The 21,471-nt window shown below is 49.4% G+C and overlaps 7 protein-coding genes across 7 annotated transcripts; 4 read left to right on the top strand and 3 right to left on the bottom strand.

Annotated features, from left to right (window-relative positions):
- Positions 1-1,182: 1,182 nt before the first annotated feature.
- DEU56DRAFT_767782 (uncharacterized protein) lies at positions 1,183-3,546 on the bottom strand. Its single transcript, XM_041351187.1, has 9 exons — positions 3,486-3,546; positions 3,199-3,407; positions 2,838-3,132; positions 2,665-2,783; positions 2,479-2,617; positions 2,194-2,430; positions 1,951-2,141; positions 1,544-1,900; positions 1,183-1,490 (listed from the first exon to the last, which is right to left on the bottom strand). The coding sequence occupies exons 2-9, from the start codon at positions 3,376-3,378 to the stop codon at positions 1,437-1,439; spliced, it is 1,572 nt and encodes a 523-aa protein (XP_041214738.1). The 5' UTR covers positions 3,379-3,407; positions 3,486-3,546; the 3' UTR covers positions 1,183-1,436.
- A 168-nt stretch (positions 3,547-3,714) lies between these two features.
- On the bottom strand, positions 3,715-4,329 carry DEU56DRAFT_767778 (uncharacterized protein). The gene is made up of 2 exons (XM_041351186.1): positions 4,290-4,329; positions 3,715-4,235 (listed from the first exon to the last, which is right to left on the bottom strand). The coding sequence occupies exon 2, from the start codon at positions 4,159-4,161 to the stop codon at positions 3,733-3,735; it is 429 nt and encodes a 142-aa protein (XP_041214737.1). The 5' UTR covers positions 4,162-4,235; positions 4,290-4,329; the 3' UTR covers positions 3,715-3,732.
- A 398-nt stretch (positions 4,330-4,727) lies between these two features.
- On the top strand, positions 4,728-5,624 carry DEU56DRAFT_906698 (uncharacterized protein; the record flags this gene model as incomplete). The annotated part of the gene is made up of 2 exons (XM_041356839.1): positions 4,728-5,487; positions 5,539-5,624. The coding sequence occupies 2 exons, from the start codon at positions 4,728-4,730 to the stop codon at positions 5,622-5,624; spliced, it is 846 nt and encodes a 281-aa protein (XP_041214736.1).
- A 294-nt stretch (positions 5,625-5,918) lies between these two features.
- Positions 5,919-7,406, top strand: DEU56DRAFT_906697 (uncharacterized protein; the record flags this gene model as incomplete). The annotated part of the gene is made up of 8 exons (XM_041356838.1): positions 5,919-6,092; positions 6,146-6,216; positions 6,267-6,306; positions 6,365-6,439; positions 6,490-6,703; positions 6,755-6,862; positions 6,922-7,276; positions 7,325-7,406. The coding sequence occupies 8 exons, from the start codon at positions 5,919-5,921 to the stop codon at positions 7,404-7,406; spliced, it is 1,119 nt and encodes a 372-aa protein (XP_041214735.1).
- A 1,027-nt stretch (positions 7,407-8,433) lies between these two features.
- DEU56DRAFT_311446 (uncharacterized protein) lies at positions 8,434-10,189 on the top strand. The gene is made up of 9 exons (XM_041345585.1): positions 8,434-8,520; positions 8,591-8,804; positions 8,860-8,930; positions 8,987-9,026; positions 9,078-9,152; positions 9,206-9,419; positions 9,467-9,574; positions 9,632-9,986; positions 10,043-10,189. Exons 2-9 carry the CDS (start codon positions 8,631-8,633, stop codon positions 10,125-10,127), a joined length of 1,122 nt encoding a protein of 373 aa, XP_041214734.1. The 5' UTR covers positions 8,434-8,520; positions 8,591-8,630; the 3' UTR covers positions 10,128-10,189.
- Positions 10,190-11,956: 1,767 nt separating this feature from the next.
- Positions 11,957-16,892, top strand: DEU56DRAFT_724162 (uncharacterized protein; the record flags this gene model as incomplete). The annotated part of the gene is made up of 9 exons (XM_041347806.1): positions 11,957-12,032; positions 12,082-12,173; positions 12,232-12,630; positions 12,694-13,227; positions 13,283-14,764; positions 15,014-15,590; positions 15,642-15,792; positions 15,844-16,122; positions 16,172-16,892. 9 exons carry the CDS (start codon positions 11,957-11,959, stop codon positions 16,890-16,892), a joined length of 4,311 nt encoding a protein of 1,436 aa, XP_041214733.1.
- A 102-nt stretch (positions 16,893-16,994) lies between these two features.
- DEU56DRAFT_767732 (Spc7 kinetochore protein-domain-containing protein) lies at positions 16,995-21,419 on the bottom strand. The gene is made up of 7 exons (XM_041351185.1): positions 21,187-21,419; positions 18,431-21,139; positions 18,204-18,379; positions 17,963-18,144; positions 17,647-17,909; positions 17,333-17,595; positions 16,995-17,283 (listed from the first exon to the last, which is right to left on the bottom strand). The coding sequence occupies exons 1-7, from the start codon at positions 21,340-21,342 to the stop codon at positions 17,172-17,174; spliced, it is 3,861 nt and encodes a 1,286-aa protein (XP_041214732.1). The 5' UTR covers positions 21,343-21,419; the 3' UTR covers positions 16,995-17,171.
- Between the last annotated feature and the right edge of the window lie 52 nt (positions 21,420-21,471).

Below are 21,471 nucleotides of genomic sequence, written 5' to 3'. Positions count from 1 at the left end.
CTGCATGTATCTCGTGCCACTGGCCAACAGTGTTACTACTTGAGCGTCTGAATCATGTACAACCTTCGATCCATTGAGACTTCCGATTAGTAAGCCGCGCCTTCGCTCCTTCGACCACATCAGCTCATCCCGCCAGAATCGATATTAAATGCTATGTCCTTAACATCCGTGTGTTCATTGAAATACTGACTCACAGCCATACTTAATCATGATGGTCACCTGGTTCACCCTCATCGTGACCAACGTTGACGATGACTGCCATGGTAAGTATGATGGCGACCTTGTGGTGACCACAAGATCATGCATAAGCTTGTCATTTGCTGCTTCCGATAGGCTCCCGCAGTTCCGGCCGATCCCTGGTCAATCTGTACGAGCTGACCTTTCCCTTTCATGGGAATCTGGGTCAAATCAACAATTGCTGCCTATGGTTAGTAACGATTTAGCTCTAATACTGCTCCATCCCCTTTTGTACCTTGCTATTACAGCTGCATGCAACACCACGAGCAAGTCCAAGGTCATAATTCTGGAGCTTTGCACTGCACTAGTTCTTTGGTGTAATGCCGTGGTTCATTGTTGATTTAAACGCGCCGAGCGTGAGTACCAAGCTATTTTCTAAGAATACTAGAATACTGAAGCACAAGTTCCATGAGTACTCTTCGGTCCGCGACCATACACTTGGCGATCTAAAGCATAAAGCACATGAACACGTCGGAGGAGATCCTTTTTGTTTTCCATGAATCCTTATGCAATAGGAATAGGTTTCGCCGATCGAGTCTCCGACGACCTCGTGAAGTTGACATCCTGTGTGGAATGGTATTGAGGAGCTCATGCAAAGGTACATTCTATTACTCTCTTTGAAGCGCGCCGCGCCGCGGTTTGTGCACAAATTCACAGTGGGCCCGATGCGCGCCACACGTTATCTTTGTATCTGCCCGATACTTTGGGTTAAATAAAGTTTCAATCTTTCCAGCGATCATTCAGCAAATAATATCTCCTTTGCAATCATGATGCTCACCGGCCGCCATCAGCAAAAATGCTACAAGCGAGCGATGCACGCAAACATCGAGCCGTTGGGTGTGTTTGACCAACTTAACCGGGACCCTTGACTGGAATGCGAGTTAAATATGTACCCAGTCTATAAATGACAGGATCCTCGGCGCGTTTCGACATGTCACTATTGCTTGTCCTACATCTCAAAGCGGTGAAATTGACAGCATATAAGTATCTCATAAATGAATACAGTGACAAAAATAGCAATTGATAGTGGGAATGGCATACTTGTGCAATGTGCAAAGGACGGAGATATGGCAGCATTCTACCCAAATTCTACCGACAGTGCTCTCGAGTCCAATTGATAGGATAATCAACAACGAAGTCCCGGCACACAGGAGAGACAGGCACCCGGATGGTGCAGCTATTCGTGAAATTCACTTCACTCAAGCAAACCGCACTTTCTCCCCGGGTCGACCTTCTGACAGGAGCACAACAGCCTGAATGAAGTGGACGCTCAGTATATGGAGCCATAACTGCTGAAAGTACGCACATATTTCCCGCTGATCTTCCAGCCTGGCTCTTCCTTGTCCAACCTCTCTGCTATGGCGTCCCCGTCGTCTCCTAGTCCAACCACGACGTCGCTTTTGATTGTCCGTAGACTGCAAATCTTTGGAGCTCCAGCGGCACTGGCCATCGGTCCAATTGCAATGTCGAATGGAATGCTGGCTGGTGCAGCACAATCATACGTCAACTTCCTATGGTTCAGATCACCTTTGAAATAGACGAGATCTGCGCGAGATAGGTGTAGGAAGAGATCCGGCGCCTCGCTGTGAAGGTCCCAGAACGTATATCCAGTGCACCAGAAAGGATGTTGCTCGTACTGCCATCTACCATCTTTCTCGTATTGCTATCAAACGTGAGTAAAACCCCATGTATGAGACAAACTAGTTCCCCTACCTTCCATCGGGCCCCGAGTCTCCGTAGCGACTCTCGCTCAACCTCCGAGGCTTTCGGGAACAAGTGCCCGTACACCATGGTATTCAGCAACCAGTCCCAATCTTTCCGGGTCACATCAGACACGAACCATGGATACCGCTTGCCATGGAATCGAATCTGTTTAGCCAGACCAGTCTGGATGAGAAAATCAGCTGGTAAAAAAAGTTGTCAATCTCTCCATCAAGCACTGGTTCTGGAACGCACCGTATACGAAATCGCAATACAATTCAAAGCCGGCGTTATCCAACACGAAGTCAATTCGTCCACCAGTCTTTTCGCGGAGGACCTTGACAGCTTCCCAAAGCTGGTTTAGATGGTTGCCAAGAATATTCTTCTCAGTGGCAGCGAGGTGATCGCCTCCTGTTGACTGGAGAGATTTAATCTGTTCTTCCGTCATGTTGATCAAGAGTGAAAGGTCGGTCGAGTTTCCCCACAAACACACTTGCATAATATGTCAGTAGCGCGAAGTTTGGAAACTTGTGTCATCACCTTGAGTCAACTCTAGAAACATGAGTCTCTCGCTTTCTGCTTTCTCTTTGACTGACATGTTCTCTGACTGCTTGAAAGGCTCAGCAAAGCGCATAGACAACTCAAAGACAGCATCTGTCGATCTTGAAAAAGTGTCACACTGGGAGGGATGTCAGACTGGAAGAATTGATGAGGTCTGATTCATACCTTTTGACGGTAGAAGACATCATAGTCTTTCCAGTACTTGCTCACACTGAAGCACTCATGCAGACGACGGTACTTATAGGCCTCGGCGAATAACCAAGGTGCATTCATGAAATCCTTGCCTAAAAGTGTGGATAGTCAGCCAAGATGGGTGGTACATGTGGGGAACATTATACCCTGGAAATACTTTGCGATTTCCTTATTCCATAGGGCGACATCACCTTCACCATCGTCAACGATTGGTCTTAACTTTGCATTTCCACTGAGGTCGGCCATGAGGGCGTCCATTCTCTCCAAAGATTCTACAAGGTCAACAATCTTATCTTCGGCATACTGCTCGTTAAGAGTTCTGGACGCATCATCTATAGCTTTGCCAAGGATGGTGGGTAAACGAACGCCCATTGTTGCGTGTGCGAAGGAGTACTCGTGATAACCACGATAGGCCGGCCACGGCGGGTTGTTAGGGTCAACCTGGCAGAAGACACCCGGATACACGTTAGATGGACTCCCTTTGTGACAACTCATGTGTATACCGACCCGTGAGGGCGTGCGCGGCCACGGGGCCTTGATATCTTTCTTGCTTGGCAGATGACCGAGATGAAGAGTGACGCGGGAGGGTGCACTGTAAGTTGCGGGAGAGCCCTTTGCTTCAGCAACTGCGCTGTTACCATTGGGAATATTATGGGTTCCATTGGTTGCTGAAGCTGTCTCAGACATAGATGAATGATTGTCTGGATGAAGAAGTACTGTGACAGGAGGGAAGTAATCAGCGTTCATTATGAGGAAGAGTGGAGGTGATGGAAATGAAGCAAGGAGGGGCTAACCTTTATACGACGTTTATCACGACTTGAAGTGTTATCTTTTTTTGAAGGGTGATAGGCTACGCCAAGACGTGTCGCAACTCGGTGGCGCAACGGTTTTATTCGACGATACAGCTTGAATTTCGGACTGTTTTTCCACAAAAGGAAAGTTGAGCCAACGACGTCATTGCTTCCACTGATGTCATGTGATTCCCACAAATTTGCTACTGGCCATCATCGGAAATGCCGGAAATGAACTTTCTGCCACTGGTCAACCTAGCAAATTCAATACTGCCATGTTATCTTCAAGGATACCACTCACTTCTTGCTCACTTCTATCAAATATTTCAGGGGACCGCGGTCTACTCCAGGGTTCTTTTCCCAACCACCAGGCAGTGAGGTGCGGCGACGGCGGCGGCGCCTCACGATACACCCTTTCAGCCTCTTTCTCCCAGGAGCTCGAGTACTCTAATAGAGTACTACTACTTGAGTCGATAGAATGTGCTCCACCGGCGCACCGGACTGGTAGCCCATAAGTAACGCTCATGACACGCATACCATCGGGGCCACATTTGTCATCTGCTCCAAAGGTCGCATTGTCACCGAAGATGTTTCTAAAAAGCGTTGTTCGGCTTGAATATTGCATGTCAACGAGCAAGAAGAGAAGGCTTAAAGCCGAACAGCTCACAAATCTAGTCATTCCGATTCCGAGAAATTACTCACGGGATGGGGTACCAGGGTATGGGACCAGGAGGCTAGGGCAAGCTTTAATGTTGAGTACTTCAATTCTATTCTACAGTTGGTGACCGGCTGACCTCGTGATCCAGTCAAGTACTGTCCTCGCCTGTCCCTCGCGTCAGACCTCAACATTTACACATTCAGTCCAGAAACTGCATTCCAGTTGGCGCTCGTTCACTGAACCTGAGACACTATGACTTCTCTCCCAGAAGAAGACATATCATAGACATCGATATTTCTCAAACTTGCCGTTGGATCCAACTTCTTCGTCATACCGACTAGCATTTTACGAGTCTCAGACCCTGTAATTAATGCTACTGCAACGTGTTTTGCGTCAGGCTCGCATTACACTACCCTGACATGTGTCTTCCTTGCTCCCGGTCAGCAGATCATCACCCCTCAAATCCGTTCTCTTTATCATTGCTGAACTCTGAACGCTGTTACTGGCATAGCCGCAAGATATCTGTTCATCACTTCGAGTTCTCATCTACCTTGTGTTTCCTTGAAAGGATTACGAGGCATTTTGAAATGTCCCAGCAAATCCATTGGACTTCATTTGGTGTCCCCTACGTAGTGGAGTTCAACAACGTATCGTTCGTGCCTCGTAGAACGGCCTCTCCTGCACAACATACACTCGCGAGCTTTCCTTCACCCGAGGCATCTGCTTCTGCCTCAGAGAAATCTCTACCCTACTCATGCCCATCTGCCACAAGCTCGACCTCTTCTTTTTGCCACATCTCGCAATGCATGCTTGAATCCCCACATCAGACACGTTCATCCATTTCGCGCCTGGCATCCTTATCTCGTTCCACGACTAGTTTGCGGTCAGCATCTTCATTCTTCAAGCGGAAACACCAGAAGTCTCATGCGGGCACACGCAAACCTTGCTCGACAAGCCAAAAGGCCTCCAACAACCCAATCGACACGTGGTGCTTTATACCTCCACACGTCCCGAAACCCCTTCCCCCTGTGCCTCAGCAAGAGGTTGAAGGCGTACATGCGGAGGGGCTCCACATACAATTCGCCACGCCCCCATATGATTCGCGTACATCATCCCGAAGCCGACTTGTGCGTCTGCAAAAGACGATTACTAGCGCTGTTGTCGAGGCAGGCATGGATACTCCCTCCAAACCTGAGGAGCAGATGGACGACTGCAGTCCGTCGACGACAGCCCCTGATCATCGTAACCACGACGCACTGTTCCGCGGGACATATGGGCAGGTCATGGTGGCTCTCAAAGCGGCAGGCCTTGTTGCGACGCCATGCATGGAGGGTGATTTTGCAGGTGGTGCGCAATCACGCCAGATTATCTTCTTTTTTCTGTCTCATTTATCATTAGCCACGCGTTTAGGCGCGCTATTTGTTGCACATAGATCCTCAGAGGAGAGGAGCGTGCAGCTACGAAAGTTGACACTGTGGGGCTGACTGCTGGTCAGATGCTCCCTGGAACTCAAACCCCTAACAATGCGCTATTTATGCCCCTCGGACGGTGTTAAAACTACTATTGAGGACTATCTTTATGTTTGGTTCGCATTCATTGCAAGGCTAAGCCATTGCCAGAAATCCCACCCTGACTATTCAAGCTCGTTCAAATGTGGATGGTCCGTCCATCGCAGATACATACTATTTATAGCTCGAGGGGCGCTCATACTCCGAGTTCGAAAGCGAAATTTATTGTTCCCTACCTTATCTCTATTATCGACTTCCACTGCAGGAGCCATGTCTTCTGCTTCCAATTCTCATGTGCCTCTAGTCATCCTCGGAGCGGGGGTGATCGGACTCACCATCGCCCACATTGCTGCCTGTGATCCAGATGTGACCTTTGATATCACAATCATTGCGAGAGATATGCCTGGGGATTGGGATTCTCAAGCTTGGGCGAGTCCATTCGCTGTACGTTCCTTTCGATCATTCTCGAAATACTTTCTTACATTAATCTTATCTAGGGTGCGAATTGGTCTCCAATGCTGTTGGGCGCTACAGATGAGCGTGTGCGAAGATGGGAGCAGACAACATTGTGAGAGACACATCGTTAGTGATGCGAGGTTTACGGAGAAGGCCTTTCAGTGATAGGTTGTGGGAAATGATACCATCGGGCCTAGTCAAAGTCAGTCTTGTTCGAATGCTTGTCAAACGGCACATGGCTGATACTTGGGGGATACCAGAAATTACCCTCTATAATGTTTGCAGAAACGGACGACATTCTTTCCACCCTTTGGTGGAAAGACCTTGTGCGCGACGTGCGTCCTTTTTTTGCTTGCCGTTCTTTAGATGCCAACCAGGATCGTAGTTCAGTGTGCTCCCAGATTCTCAAATCCCTGCACCATATAAAGTTGGAATTGCTTTTGACACTGTCTGCATCAACCCATTGGAGTATCTACCATGGCTTCGATCAGAGCTCGAGTCTCGTGGTGTTACATTCCGTCGCCAACACGTATGGAGTTTGGACGAAGTCAAGCCTTTTGTTGGGAAAACGGGGTTGTTGGTTAACGCAACATCTCTTGGTGAGTACACGCCAGGTGTCTTTGAATAGCTGTTGATGTGCAGATTGAAAGGTTCACGGTCTCTGATTGGGGTAGAAGATACGGCCCTGTTTCCAATCAGGGGACAATCTATTATAGTCGAAAGAGAAGGGCTGCATAAATTCATATCAGCTCGGTCTGGTCAGTCAAATATTAACGGTTATACCGTCGTTATCATCCTGACACGCAGTTGCGCGTAGGTGCCGGGCTGTCGGAACTTGTGACATCTGTCATTCCTCGCCCTGGACTGATCGAAACGGATACTGCGCTTCTAAATGGGACATATCAAAAAGGAAATTGGGACACCTCTCTGGATATGTCAGTTGCAAAAGGGATATTTGAGCGGTGCTCCGCGCTGGAGCCGTGTCTGAAAGAAAAGACGAAGATCCTTAGACACACCGTCGGTCTTAGGCCCGACAGGGAGGGCGGTCCACGTGTGGAGGTTGAGCGAATTTCGCTCCCTCTTAGACGAAGTGACGGCTTGGTTCCATACGTGACCGAGCATGCGGAAGAAGAGCAGCAGGAGATACCGGTCATTCATGCATATGGAATGGGGTGAGATGACTATCCGAGATTCGTACGAGTTCTGACTTTCAGCTCCAGCGCCGCAGGCTACCAAAGATCATGGGGTGTCGCCATCGAGGTTCTGTCTCTACTCAAGGAGAACGTACAGACAGGCTGCTGATCATAGTGATAAATTTCGTTGCAATTCTGGGTTTTATCTTTTCATCTGGGCCTGCCATTACTCATGTAAAATGCACGATACTTGGTCTACAAGTATTATACTCTTCATCAATCAATGTATCATAACTCGAGTCTCAGCTTCACCCTCTCGACTCGGAGTCTCGAGCGCTTAGCGCCCGCCCTGTCAATATCCATGTATCCAGGTCGTTCCTGCAAGCAAGCCCAGGTAGGTTTATGGGGAGACTGACGCAACCTGGGCACCAGTAGTCCTGGCAGAGAAACTCGAACGGCGAGAAGTGAACGATGTACACAGGCTCCCAATCCAAATGATCAATTATGAATATGAAATGATACTACCTCGCGCTCTTGTGAACTTCACAGCCCCGTACGCGTAGAACGTGGGGATTCAACATTCAACGTTCATCCCGTACGCTGCCTGCTAAGATTGCCAGTGAGGATGCGCCAGAAACCATGCGAAACATACGCTTCCTATGCCACACCAACTTGTCAGGTGTTCTTACACCAACCGAGTTATTCAAGTCCAACTTGAATGGATATCGAGTTGAAGTTCGTTCGAAACCGTGATTTCCATCATGGGAGCATCATATATCGTCAAATTAGGCTAAAGGAATCTTCGCTGGCACTTGATGAGTCTCATCAATACACTTGTCGGACGACAAAGATAATCCTAGTAGCAAACGCACGTTTCCTAAGGGAGACTTGGTGCTTGCCATCTTCAAATTCAGTGTGCGAATCTGATCACGCACAAAAGTCAGCCTTGCTAACGCCATTGGGTTTTCTACCTCACCAGAATCGGCCAGATTGATCATGGTAGCAGTTGCGGTCCCGAGGCCAACGAGTTATGACAGAGGTCTTATCTTGGCTAGGAGCTGGCAATGCAGCACTTTGAGGTTGGGGTAAGTAAGTACTTACTCGGAATCCGGATTCCGCGCAGCTGACCCGGACCTTCTCGCTTATACTACAACTGTCACCAGTTTTTGAATACCTGCTCAATCGGTCACAGTAATGCTGGGCATAAAGTTGAACGAAGCGGTCCGCTTATAGTATCAGTCGGAGAGCGATAAAGGTCCAACGGATGTCCGATACCGATGAAGGTGACTAGGTCTCGGTGCATTAAATTGACGTATGACAGTCTATGACTCACACACGCGTCGGACGTGCCAGATTCCAGTCATTAATTATTCAAAGCACCCCTACATCAGCCATGTCTACCACGAAGGCAGAGCAATCTCTCGTCGTCCTTGGAGCAGGCGTCCTTGGGCTAACGATTGCATACCTCGCTGCCTTTGCCGAGGATGTCTCATTTAATATCAAAGTCATCGCTAGAGAACTGCCCGGCGAAGACATGGATTCTCAAGCTTGGGCTAGCCCATACGCCGTATGTTTTGTTTATAATGTTATAAGTCCGACAGCTTCTAAAGGACAATGATTAGGGTGCTAATTGGTCCCCCATGGAACTCGGAGGCAGGGATGAACGAATCAGGATGTGGGAGCAGAAAACTTTGTACGTGTAATCTTTCCACCGAGAGATGTATGTCAACTGATCCTGCAACGACCAAGTGATAAGTTATGGGACATGATCCCAACCGGGTTGGTTAAGGTCAGTCTAAACCCCTCATTTGTCCTCGGTCGTGAGTAAGGAGCAATCCAGCTATTACCCACGAGGCTTTATACTGCACAAGAGGGAAACATATCAGACTTGTGGTGGAAAGACCTCGTGCGAAATGTACGTAGTTTATTTCATGACTGTGGACACCAGGATACAAACCGTGAGGACAGATTAGGATGCTTTCCCCCTCTGACGTCCCTGAGTCGTTCAAAGCTGGAGTCGCATTCGACACTTTTTCAGTCAATCCAGCTGAATATCTTCCGTGGCTCCGATCCGAGTTAATCTCCCGCGGAGTTACCTTTGAACGCAGAAATGTGAGGAGTCTGGACGAGTTGAGGAGCCTGGTGGGGCCTGATGGTATTCTGGTGAACGCGTCTTCGCTTGGTAAGTAATTTCTTTCGGAAGTCGCTCTCGTGACAATCAGCCCAAAGGTTCTAGATCCATTATCGGAGTGGAAGACACAAAATTGTACCCCATTCGCGGACAAACGATCCTAGTACATGCGCCAGGTCTGCAGGAGTGTTTGATCGCTAATAGAGGTGCGTATTCAGAGTGAGCAGTGGTTCTCTGCCCCTCATTAGAGTGCTGTGATCCAGAGACCGAGGAAGCTACATACATCATTCCCCGCCCTGGAAAAGGTCAACCTGACACTGCGATTCTCGGTGGGACATTCCAGCCCAGGAATTGGGACACCTCTTTGGATATGCAGATCGCGAGAGGAATATTTGATCGCTGCGCGGCATTGGCTCCTTGTTTGAAGAGTGCCGAGTTCAGAATCCTGAAACATAACGTTGGTTTAAGGCCTGGAAGAGAAGAAGGACCGCGGGTCGAGCTAGAGCGAATCGTGCTGCCCTTGGAGCGCACGCATGGCCTTGTTCCGTGGAACGAGAGTCCCGCAAATGACCGTGACCATGAAGAATCCATGCTTGTTGTACATGCTTATGGTTTTGGGTAAGCTATTATCTGGAAAGTTTGAATGCGGTTGCCTAATAACACACTTTCACAAGACCGGCAGGTTACCAGAGATCTTGGGGTGCGGCAGAAGAGGTACTGGAGTTGATCAAGGTCCAAGTTGCTTTGAAACGAACTTGAGACGATACCTAAATTACCACTGCCTTGATAGCGGGTCTTGTAGTACCAAATTTTCGCGCCCCCTGAGCAGGCTGCACTCTCCATTTGAAATCTGCTTTGCAGATACACTCTCCTATCGACACTTCATCTTTTTATCGGCCATTCAGCTAGATTGCTGCCGGCGCGTGGTTTGACTGGGTTTGCAGCACAATGTCGTCTGCTTTCCGTTGACACCATGGGTGTCGAACGTCGAACATTGAATTGCCAGGAAGTCGTTCGCGCGCTCTCCACAAGATTTACTAAATTAGTGCAGTGACTCTCCGGGTCTGACATCCACCTTACGAATGGATATCAACTCATGAATATTGAATGCTGAAGTGAAAGGTAGCAGGCTTTGCCACGTATAAGTCTTGCAAGAGGTCTGCCAGAAGTTTAAGGTGAAAATATGGCGGAATGTGAAAACGACTACAAATTGCTGCTGGCAATTTCACGTTCAGTGATTATAGGGCTGATCACCGTACTAGTACGGGGCCGTGATATGGTGTAGTACTACCGTCGGCATTTTCAGGCTTCAAACGCTTCGACTTGAGAGGACCCTATTACAGGGTATCAGCATGGATATTTGGATCCCAGTCAGACGTACGGCGGCGGGTTGGAATGAAAACAATCATTGTTTTGTGGGACTTTCGCCAATGGAATATCGGTGGCAGTCAAATTTGAGGTCTGGTAATCTGCTGGCACATACGAGCAAAATGCCGTATTCTGTTTGATGTCACATAAGCTTTGCCTACACACTCTTGTAGTGGAGTTCTGCCAAGAACAAGTGCTATTTTCAGGATGTAAAGCAAGCCTTCAGGTTTGATGTACTCATCGCACAAACAATGTATGTCTCCGACTGGCAGATCCTTGCCGTGATTACTGTTCCATCTGTGTCTGTCTATGCATGCACCATCTAATGCACCGCAGAATTGCAGAATTGGCTGTGAAGGTGATTCATTCCTGAGAGCGTGAATAAAAGGAGTTTTCTTTGCATCCAGCTAGAACCCCTGACCGGTTTGGCCTTGTGATGAAGTGTGACCACGATTTTATGACAAAATTGCGGCCTATGCGTACCAACTAGGGAGTCATATTTTTGTTTTCGCATGATGTAGTGTGTGGTCGGGGTCACAATGCATGGTTGGTTCCTAATGCCGCTTGAACAATGGAGACTTGTAGAGATGACATTCATTCTAGTGTATGCTCCGGTCAGCATCTCGCATGAAGGTAAGGTTATTTTCCGTACCGACAATGTGGCTGAAATCCTCGTGGTACCCGTCACGGCGGTGTAAAAAACGGTTCAAGGATGGACGACAGTCTATACCACCCTTTCACACTCTGGCTGCGGGACAACTCCAAGTCATCAAGCACCTGGCAAAAGGAGCATTAGTAAACTGAGCCGTACCATCCAAATAAAATCGTTCATCGTCCATCGATGAGGCGATGGTACTGTCTCCCATAACCAGACCCATCGAAGGAGGATAGTTGTTCCTTTGTATCAAGATCAGGCAACATAAATGATTGCGGCTGTGGAAAGAAAATAGATAATTGTCACGCAAATTTGCGAATTGCGAACCGTACAAACTCGCGCATGGTGTGCGTAGGCCTACCTGTTACTAGCCCAGACGTCAACTACAGAGGCACAACAAAACAAAATGCATGCAGCGTCGCTTGACTCGGCGTAGGCGAGTTATTTGAATCGAAAACACGATCACGTGACATGACGCGTCGGCTTGTTGAACTGTATTTGGTTTCCGTGCTGGCATTCGTGGTCCTTGCCACTAGCAAGTTTGTAGCGTTCGACCACAACAGTCATGTCCCTCAAGGACATCGGAAAGTACGATGTGTCCGAAGAAACCCAAGCTCTCAAAGATAAAGTAGCAAGTCAAGGTACGCTTTTAGCGCATAATCTAACAATGCTTTCTCACATTCCGCTCAGACACTGAGAATGCAGGCCTGCGAAGCCGCCTAATGAAGAGAGAGGCCGAACTGGAGGAGATAAAGACATCATTGAACGAAACATTGTACAAGGTCATTTTGACTTCCTTCTAATTGATTGTCCACGTCCACTCACTTCCTACCTCAACAGCTCAGCGCGGAGGCTGATCGTGCTCTCAGGCTTGAAAGCGATCTGGGGCGGCGCTCAGATGAACTCAAGATGGAGAAAATGGCAGCTAGGAATGGAGAAGCTGCACTTGTGGCTGCGCAGGACAAACTGAAAGCTGAAGAACGAGCAGTACGCGAGCTCGAGGCAACGCTTGATACTATGTCTTGCCAATCCGATTTAACCAGGGCTCAGACTTCCAAACTGGAGACAGAGAAGCGAAATATGGAGTCCCGCCTGCGTGAGCTAGAGAGGATGCTGGAAAATACGAAACCTCAACCGGCAGCTAATTCTCGATTGCCGCAGCGAAGTGGGAGGCCTCGGTCTTCCTCTGTGTCTAGTTTCAGATCACCAGCGTTGGAGCGAGAACTCAACGATATGAAAGTTCTCCTGGCAGATAAAGAGAAGACCTTGCGCGACATAGAATTGAAACTCACTCGAGCTCAGGAAGATCTTGTCAAGACGCAAAATACGCAGTTTTCGGCGGAGAAGACTATGCAGGCTCGTATCGCGGAGCTCACATCAGTAATAGAGGACAAGGATGAGGAGCTGGAGGTGTTGAAATCGAGTCAAGGCGCGGGCAACGCAATGGAGAGGGAAGAAGAGTTGATGAAGAGGATAGACGAAGATGAAGTGAAGATAGAGACATTAGAGAGTCTCCTGCGCGATCAGCAGAGAGGACCCACACAGGCGGCGTACGATAAGCTGCAGAGAAGGCTACGTGCTGAGTCGGAGAAGCTTACCTGCTCAGAGAAGAAAGTGCAAGACCTCTTGGAGGAGAAAAAGGAAGCACAGGACGCATGTACTAATATGCGGCAGCAGCTTGACAAAGTGGATCAGCTGTTCCAGGACAGCGAGAAACGCGTTCGAGCTCTGACAGCCATTGAGTGGTATGCAATCATTAGCCATCAGCCCGATATATTGCTGATGTTGAACCAGTGGATTACAACAAGAGCTTATGGACCTCCGGCACAACCAGGAGTCGACGCGGCATTTGACGGCCACTAATGAGGATCATATGGATATCGATGTTGAGGACGTTCGATCCAACTTCGACGGCAGCTTGCTATACCCAAATTGCTCCACTCCGTTGCCACCGACCAAGACCAATGCTTCCGCTCACCCTGATGAAGCAACACTCGCCAATTACATTGAAACTTTGCTCAGGGCTATAGACAGAATACGGGGCGAGCGAGATGATCTACGGCGCGCCCTCGAATTCTCCGAGACCGAGGCTCGATTCACAGCCCAGACTATGCAGAAGCGCATCCACACACTCACCCAGGAGGCGGATGGAGCATCAGCCCACAATCGGCAGAACAAGCGTCTTGTCCTTGTCATCACAGCCCTGGGTGTCGTTGTGAATCATCTACGCGGGCGTTTGCATGCTGCAGAGCAAAGTCATGCGGTCCTCGACCACTCTCAATCAATCGCAGAACGAGATGCCGCTTTACAAGACCTTCAAAGCAGGCTTGAGGTCTCGTACCAGCAGTTGACTGCATCAGAAGAGTCGCGTAACCACCTGCTCCTCCTGGTCACAGAGCTGGAAGTCAAAGTCCAATCTCTGACTGCCGAAGTACAGGCAGGGGAGTCATCTCACGAAGACTCCCGTAATAAGATCCAGCAAGCAGAGGAACGACTAGCCGAGCTTACAAGAGCGTACCAGAATATCGAATCGGAACGTAACTCACTCGGCCTCCAAGTCACGAACCTCCAAACAGACTTGGAAGCTGCACAAGATGAATTGTCGGACGCTCAAAGCCGCTATAGCGCTCTCCAGGCGCAACAGTTATCCACTATGTCAGCAACTGGGGTAGCTCACGCGCTTCGTGAGCAGATACAGGAACTTGAAGGTCGTGTCAACCGCCGCACGGAGCAGATCGGCATTCACCAACATGACATTCGCCGCCTGGAGACCAACCTCAAACTCCAGGAGGAACGTGTCTCCGAGATGATGTCAGAACTGGAGATGATGTCAACGCAGAAGGAGGCAATGGTTGAGGACTGTGCAGAAGCTAGAGATGCTCGCGACCAAGCTGTTAGCAACTTCGAGGCAGCAGAGTTCGAGGTGGAAAGGTTGCAGGAAGAGAACGACAATCTCAAAGCCACCCACGGTGATGAGCTATCATCTATGGTGTCCATTGTCGCTCAAGCGATGTCGAACGCTCGCCGCGCCCAATGCATAGTGGACCAGCACCTCGCCGAAGAACCGCAGATGTTGTCCAAGATTGCTGCCCTTTCGGCCCACAGCTCGAAACTCTCTGAAGATATGGGAGTACTTGCTGGCGAGAAAGAAGTGCTTCGTCGAGACTTGACGGAAAGCGTCGCATCAATGCGCTGTCTTGAAGCTCTCCTGACAGAACGACATGACGAAATGCGTCAACTAGTGGTCTCGCTTGCGATTGTACGCCAGGCACTGTCCAACAGAGATTGCAACCTGGAGAAGTCTCGTCAAGACGTTGCGGTGTTGCAAGCTCAACTTTCATCTTTCCGCTGCGAACTCGAGGAAAAGGAAGCCGTTTTACAAGTTGGCAATGCAAGATTGGCCATGCTTGAGCAAAATTTCACCGAGATATCCAATGAGTCAGCCGCTGCTTCGACTCGTCGCATTTCAGAATATCAAGGACGGGTGCAATCATTGGAGGACGAACTTGATGAACTTCGCACCCGCCATCAGATCGCCTGCGAATCCTTGTCTAGAGCTCAGGATGACCTTCAGGAACGCATTCAGGCGCCGCAAGCTGGCGAGAGTGACGCCGAGCTACAGGATCTGCATGCTCATCATGCTGTCGAGGTCAGGGACTTGCAAGATCGCCTCAAGCATGCGAGCCAAGAGCTTACACAGGCTACGCAGCTTTTGCAAAGTGCTGACCTTCGCTTTGCGGAAGTGCAGCAACAAAATCAAGAATTAAACAGCCAAATTGCAGCTCTCGCGGATGACGACCAGAAACGAGCTGGGAGGGAGGACTCTCTACGCGTCAAACATCATAAAGAACTTGATATTCTACAGAAGGCACTGTCCGATACCCAGAACGAACTCGCTGCCGCTAAAGAGGAATGCCAGCGTCTTACGATGCTCATGGAACAATCAACTAGCGAACTTGAACGAGTCCACATGGACGCTCTGCGACAAGCAGAGCAACAAGTTCGCGAATTGCAGGACAATCAGCAGGAGACCGTTGCCGTTCTCGAAGCCAATGAAAGAGATCTTCAAGACTTCCGTATTAGCCTTGACGAACGATCCCGAGAGGAGGAGTTGCTGCGCGCACAGTTACAGGATGAAATTTCCTGTCGCAAGCAAGATCAGGCGGCCTTCGATGATCAGCTCTCTTCTCACGCAGAGCGTCAAGCCAAATTTGATGTTCTCCAGGCAGAACTTCGACAAGCCAATGAAGATACGCGCTGGCAGCTGGAGCAGGCTGAAGTTCAATTATCTAGTCTCCAGGCAGAGAAACAATCGCTGCAAGTAGAGATTACCAGCTTGGAAGCAGAGATTCAGCGCTCGATATCCTTAACGAGATATCTCGAGCAACAAGTGCAGGAGAGGTAAGTGGGTTTGCCGTCTTCGCAGGCAGACTCTTGACGAACAATCAACAGTGAAACATCCAATTCCTCCCTCAAGGAGACCCTTGAACAGATACAGCTTCGTCTTGCTCAGTCTGAAAAGGCGGGCAAGGCGGCCGAGCTTGGTCTTGCACTTCAAACAACACAGCATGAGAAGGCAATGGAATCCCTCCGATGGGAATTGGACGCAGTTCGTTCGGAACCAAAACTTCAGGATGTCGTCGCTGAATTGGAAGAGAAAAATCGCGAAATGGATGAGCTATTGCAAAGCAAGTGTGCCGAAATTGAAGACTATGACGATCGGATATTGGAGTAAGCGAGTTCATTTGCGGTTCCCGCACCTGAACTAATACTATGACAGAGCTTTGAAGGCGAACAAGAAATTGTCAACCAAAGTGGAAGTTCTGACACGCAAGGTGCAGAACCTCCAAAGCAAACTTGCTTCCGTCAAAGAGTCTGCGCAAACCCCACCGGCCCCCCTCGCCGCACCGGCTATGCAAACAACACCGCCGCCCATTGTCCCTCCAGTGCATCGGGTGGTGCCTGTATTCACAGATACTGCGCAAATCCTGGGACGAGATCGAACCATGTCAAACACCCCAGCAGTATTCCGATCACAAACACCAGAGAGGAAACCTGTGCAGCCAGGTATGACGCAAACCGAAATCTCTGAAGGGGAGGTGCCGACATCTGCGGGAAAGAAGAGACGAGCACCAGATCATGATGAAAGGGAAACTGTTCCACCCGAGGGCCGCTACACAAGTGACTCGGACGTGCAGGCAGCCACTACACCACGTCTCCGGAAAACGTTTCGATCCGGATTTACGCCAGTACGCTCTTCCAGAATCACACTTAATCAGCCTTCGCCAGGAAGGCGAGCCACGACTACCATCTCAGACGTTACGAACAGTCCTCGGTCCACATCCGACCCTCAAGCTTCTAGAAACTCGTCTAAACGGACGTCGACCTGGTTAGGTAAAATCAGAGGCGGAGTGCCGCAATCTAATAATCCAGGTGGCAGGGTCGTATCCTCACGAGTGAATGTGTTTGAGAAGATGCCAGATATTCCACGATCGTCATGAGGGACTCTGTTTCTGAGCGTTGTAGCATCTACCTTTGCCTACTTTTGTATTTTTAGTCAACCAATATTTATACAAAGGCGTTGTCTTGTACAAGGTAGCCTCCCGTAGTCAGACTGTGACCAAATCTATTCTCAAGAAAGAAGCATTAATACTGATGTCTGTCACCAATACCTTTTGAAAGGAATACACATTATGTATGTATAGATTTGAGTGATACAAGTGAACCAAGTACTGTAAGATACAACAACCATATGGTGATATAATCTGACCAGCAGAGGCTTATGCGTAGCAGTCCAAAGCGACTGTGCACGCATCCAGGAGACAACCATAATTATCTGCTACAGTAGCCTCTCTTAATCTACTGAGGATGGCTTCATGAAGAGTATCTCGTCTAATGACTGTAATCAGCGTCAACGGCCTTCGAGAAGGAAATCACGCACTGAATAGGACCATATGCGACTTTGACGTCGCATTGCATAGATTGGATCGATATAGGCCAAGAAGAGAACGTCCGAGTGTCAAATATAAAAGATATCAAGGCCTTCGCCTTCTTGCTAGGGAGCATGACTGTTATAGTTGCAGTGAACCCGGATTCGTCATCTGCTCCGTGATTGATGGCGACCGGGTACTTAATTGCGACCAACTTTAGTTGGGCTAGCAATTGAGAGCAAGCAGACCAGTAGTCTCCTAGACGTTCGACGATCTAAATTGTGGAGTTCATTGTGAGTTTGTGTGATACTCGGAGAATTCTTACCTGTCGAACACTGAGATCTCCGTTAGATCTCGTGATGAGCGAGTTTGCCGTCTTTAGTATCAACGGGCTAAGAGCGGGGAATGCATCTTTGTACTTGAGCTTCGCACTCTGGACCCGCGTGATCGAAACTTCCTTGACAACTGGGCAAAAGTTCTTGCATGGGACAGAGACGTCATAAGATGACGCATATCTGAATTCAAAGAGCTCTGGCAGGACTTTTGTGACTTGCAACATGTGAAGGTTTTGGAGGGCTTCCAGTTCATCTGGGCATCTATGTCAGCATTTTATAGGATCTTCGAAAACGCGAATTTCCTACCTTTCAATCTGAAGACTTCGACATGCGTGCTGTTTTTCTGCACCTGAACTTGCCGCTCAGCCACCTGGATAGCATTGGTGGTTTCAAGCTTCTGGGCTTCAATTTCCTCCAGCTTCTCCTGTAGACGTTCTAGTTTGGCTTTACCCTCATCGACGTCTGCTCGAAAGGCTTCAAGCGCAACACTACAAGCGTGCCATTCAATCAACTAAGACCATCAAACATAAACATGAAGCATATTCACCTTTGTTCTTGAATGGTTGTTTTCAATTCATTCAGATAATCTTGGTCGCAGTTCTCGAGTTCGGCGACATCAGCCTGTTCTTGCTCCAGCTCGCGGAGAAGATTCTCGTATTCCTCGTTGAGAACAGGCACAACTTCCTGGGTTTGACGAATGATATCTTCGAGAACTTTGGCATCCTATTATCGTAAATATTAACGTAATGAAACGGGAAGGGATACTGAGCATACCGCCTCAAGGTCCCGAAACCCTTGATCTGCCTTCTCGTAAAGTTGCTCAACCCACTGCATCTTCCAGTCGTACCATTCTGACTTGGCCTGTGCATGCTTGTTGACCTTGATAAGCTTGAGCTGATGGAGGAGCTCATTCTGGCCTTCCTCGTCTGCTAGTACGAATTCTTGGAATAACTCAGGAGTCATCTTGAGAGCCTCTTCTTCTGCGTCTTTGTAGATGCCTTTGATTCGCTCGATCCAGAGTTGCAGGTCTTTACTAACGTGCGTGTACAACTCCAGCTGTGGTACGTCGACCGCCATTGCGACCACATATTCAGATAGAGGAATCTCGTTTTCCGTGGACTGTCGCCTGGAAGGACGAAGGGCAGACGAGTGCACGGTAGAGCGACGAGGGGCAGCGATCTCATCCATGAATCGGATCCCGGTCATCTCAAAGAATTGGTCTATGGAGACTTGTGGGCCATCTTCAGGAGGGAAGTCTCCTTCAGCAATATCTCCGCGCCATTGCTCAGTGGGGTTGGAAATCCCCTCGGGGATAAAGGCTAATGGTGTTGGGTTTGAAATTCCCTCCATCCCCTCGAAATCAGGCTCAGGAAGGTCTTCTGGTTCTAGTTCTGGCCCAGGGCTGGGTAGCCTAGGGGATGCGTGTACCGGTGTTGGTGGTCGAGGTGAATTGCGTGAAGGGCTTTGAGATCGAAGGAAGGGAAGTACGGGGGACTCTCGCGCGGGCGATTTCCTGAGCAGGTCGACAGGCGGGGAAGCCCTCCCTAGCATCTCATGAACGGGAGGCTCTCTCATTGGAAAGTCGTTGGTCTCAGCTCTCACCATCTCCTGCGACTCCAAGACAGCTTTCTCCGCCGTCTCTCCAACAGCTCCCTCCTTCTCGCCAGCAAACCTAGTTAATGGCTCTGCGTCACCATCGTCCGCAAAGGAAGTACTCTTCCTGCCAATATGTGCGGCCGCTTTCTTGGCCGGAGAGACCGGGGCAGGAGAAGCAGCGAGCGCTGCTCCACTCATGCTTTTCCTTTGCGCGAAGTATCCCGAAGGACGGCGAAATCCAACAGATGGACGTTTAGTCGGGCCAGAAACCGGCTCTGCGTGTGCTTGGAATGACGTCTTCTTGCTTGGGGAGAGCCTTGGAAGCCTGCTCGACTGCATGGGTGGCTCCTTAGAGAATTCATTTAACGGAGCAGTAAGTTTGCCTGGGCCAGCTAGCTTTTTGGCGGGACTGGGTCTGTCTTCTGATTCTGAGTCACCAAGGACACTTTGGACCCTCTTTTTTGGCGAGGAACGAGCAACAGGAGGAGCAAAAGCTGCGGAGAATTTGGCTTTGCTCGGTGATACGGATTTAGTAGGGGAAGGAGGACGAGGGCGGGCTGGCGATACTGGCGTTTGTGCGCGAGGCGTGAAGGAAAATGAAAATGGCTTGGGAACTGTGGTAGGTCGTGGAATAGGAGTGGGTGGCATTGCATTTGAGATCTCCCCAGGGGGCGGGGCTGGTTTGAATACGGCAGGTCTGGCTGCTAGCTCCTCATGAACACACTCCTGCGGTTCGGTCTGAGCGACATTCCCATGAGCCTCAGCTATCGGTTGTACCGAAGAGGATGAAAGGTCTATGCCTGCGACGTCAGACTGGTCCCCGCTTGGCTCCTCCTGACTGCCATACGTGGACGTGATCTCCATAGTAGAATTCCCATCCCCATTGCCAGCACCAAGGCTCACCCGGCGCATAAGCTGAGTGACATTGATAGTGTGGTTTCCGTCATTTTCCACATCATCTTGGGCAAAACTATCTTCAGAGCTGTTGAAACTGTTGTTCTGCTGTTCGAATTCTTCAACGTCTATTCCATTTCCGAAACCGAGGGATTCACGAGCTGCTTGGAGCCTCGTAAGAGCATCGGTAATCTCCATGTCCTGTCCCCCATGTTCGTCCTCTTCGTCGGATGAGGGAACATATGGGGTCTCACCAGAGTGGGTTATTGATCGAAGAGCAAGCCAAGCTTCACTTGGCGGGGCAGGTGGACGGATGAGTGGAACAGTGAACTCCATTGGCTGAGAGACATCGCCTTCAGACACGAATGACTGAGATTGGTGGGAATCATCTTCGGTATAGGATTGTTCGGCAGGGGCGTGCTGCTGACCACCCTCGTCATGATTGTCTGGTGGCGAGGTTACATTTGCAAGCGGTTGGCGAGAAGGAGGAAGTGCCAAGGAGCGTCGTTTTTGAATATTGATGTGCATGGCTTCGGTGACCTCCATGTCGTCGTCATCTAAGTCAAAGTCATCATCCGGAAAGTCTTCATCGACAACCGCCTCCTCGTTATGAGCTCGTAGATATGCAGCTGGCCCAAAAGCTGTGTCATCGGAGTCCATATCCATAGATTCCTCACCTGCACCATCACTGAAAGCGACGGATCGAATTGAGCTTCGACGACGGAAGTTACTTGCTCCAGGATATGCATTTTCATCCGTAGGGCCTCGTTCAACTGCCTCCTGCAAGGGCGAGGACTGTGGGGAAATAGTGCTATTCGTATTTTGTTCCTGTGTTTCGAATAGCCGGACATGTGCCCGGTCTGCGAAGCTGACGCGCCGTGCAAGAGATTTTCGCGTGTTTTCATGAACATGGGTCAGATCCATGGATTGTGTGGCATCGTCATCATCCTCGGGGATGTTAACTGCAGGTTTGAGGATGCTTTTTCGGGGAGCCTGTTGGACTGTAAGGAATACAAATGGCAATCAATCATATAACGTACCAGTGACCGACGTGCCTTCGAAGCAAGATTGATCTTGTCGCCAGGTGCAATTGAATGTGCCCGTCGCTTCTTGCCTGGATGAAGAGGTCGATTCTGGATGGCTACTGCGATAGATTTACGTCTGCTGGGCGACCCTCGACCGCCATTGGTAGTCATATCCAAGATGTATACGTCCGAGCCAAGGTCAATCAAGAAAGGTGATCGTTGTCGTGAACGAGCGCGAGACGTTGAACAATATGCAGAACTTAGGCTATTGTGCTGAACACGCTCACGTGATATAGATTA

The sequence above is a fragment of the Suillus clintonianus genome (genome assembly GCF_016758775.1).
Source record: "Suillus clintonianus strain FC179 chromosome Unknown DEU56scaffold_3, whole genome shotgun sequence".
Taxonomy (NCBI): Eukaryota; Fungi; Basidiomycota; class Agaricomycetes; order Boletales; family Suillaceae; genus Suillus; species Suillus clintonianus.
The sequence above is the reverse complement of the archived record's forward strand: the minus strand, read 5'-3'. Positions and strand labels throughout refer to the sequence as shown.

Coding starts and splice junctions, on each gene's coding strand:
- DEU56DRAFT_767782 (XM_041351187.1), bottom strand. CDS start 3,378: ATGTCTGAGACAGCTTCAGCAACCAATGGAACCCATAATATTCCCAAT. Junction 3,133..3,198: donor GGCCGCGCACGCCCTCACGG/GTCGGTATACAC, acceptor GTCTTCTGCCAG/GTTGACCCTAACAACCCGCC. Junction 2,618..2,664: donor ATGTCTTCTACCGTCAAAAG/GTATGAATCAGA, acceptor CATCCCTCCCAG/TGTGACACTTTTTCAAGATC.
- DEU56DRAFT_767778 (XM_041351186.1), bottom strand. CDS start 4,161: ATGACTAGATTTGTGAGCTGTTCGGCTTTAAGCCTTCTCTTCTTGCTC.
- DEU56DRAFT_311446 (XM_041345585.1), top strand. CDS start 8,631: ATGTCTACCACGAAGGCAGAGCAATCTCTCGTCGTCCTTGGAGCAGGC. Junction 9,027..9,077: donor TCCCAACCGGGTTGGTTAAG/GTCAGTCTAAAC, acceptor GGAGCAATCCAG/CTATTACCCACGAGGCTTTA. Junction 9,153..9,205: donor GGAAAGACCTCGTGCGAAAT/GTACGTAGTTTA, acceptor CCGTGAGGACAG/ATTAGGATGCTTTCCCCCTC.
- DEU56DRAFT_767732 (XM_041351185.1), bottom strand. CDS start 21,342: ATGACTACCAATGGCGGTCGAGGGTCGCCCAGCAGACGTAAATCTATC. Junction 17,596..17,646: donor GAGATCTCAGTGTTCGACAG/GTAAGAATTCTC, acceptor TCCACAATTTAG/ATCGTCGAACGTCTAGGAGA. Junction 17,284..17,332: donor GTCGCATATGGTCCTATTCA/GTGCGTGATTTC, acceptor TACAGTCATTAG/ACGAGATACTCTTCATGAAG.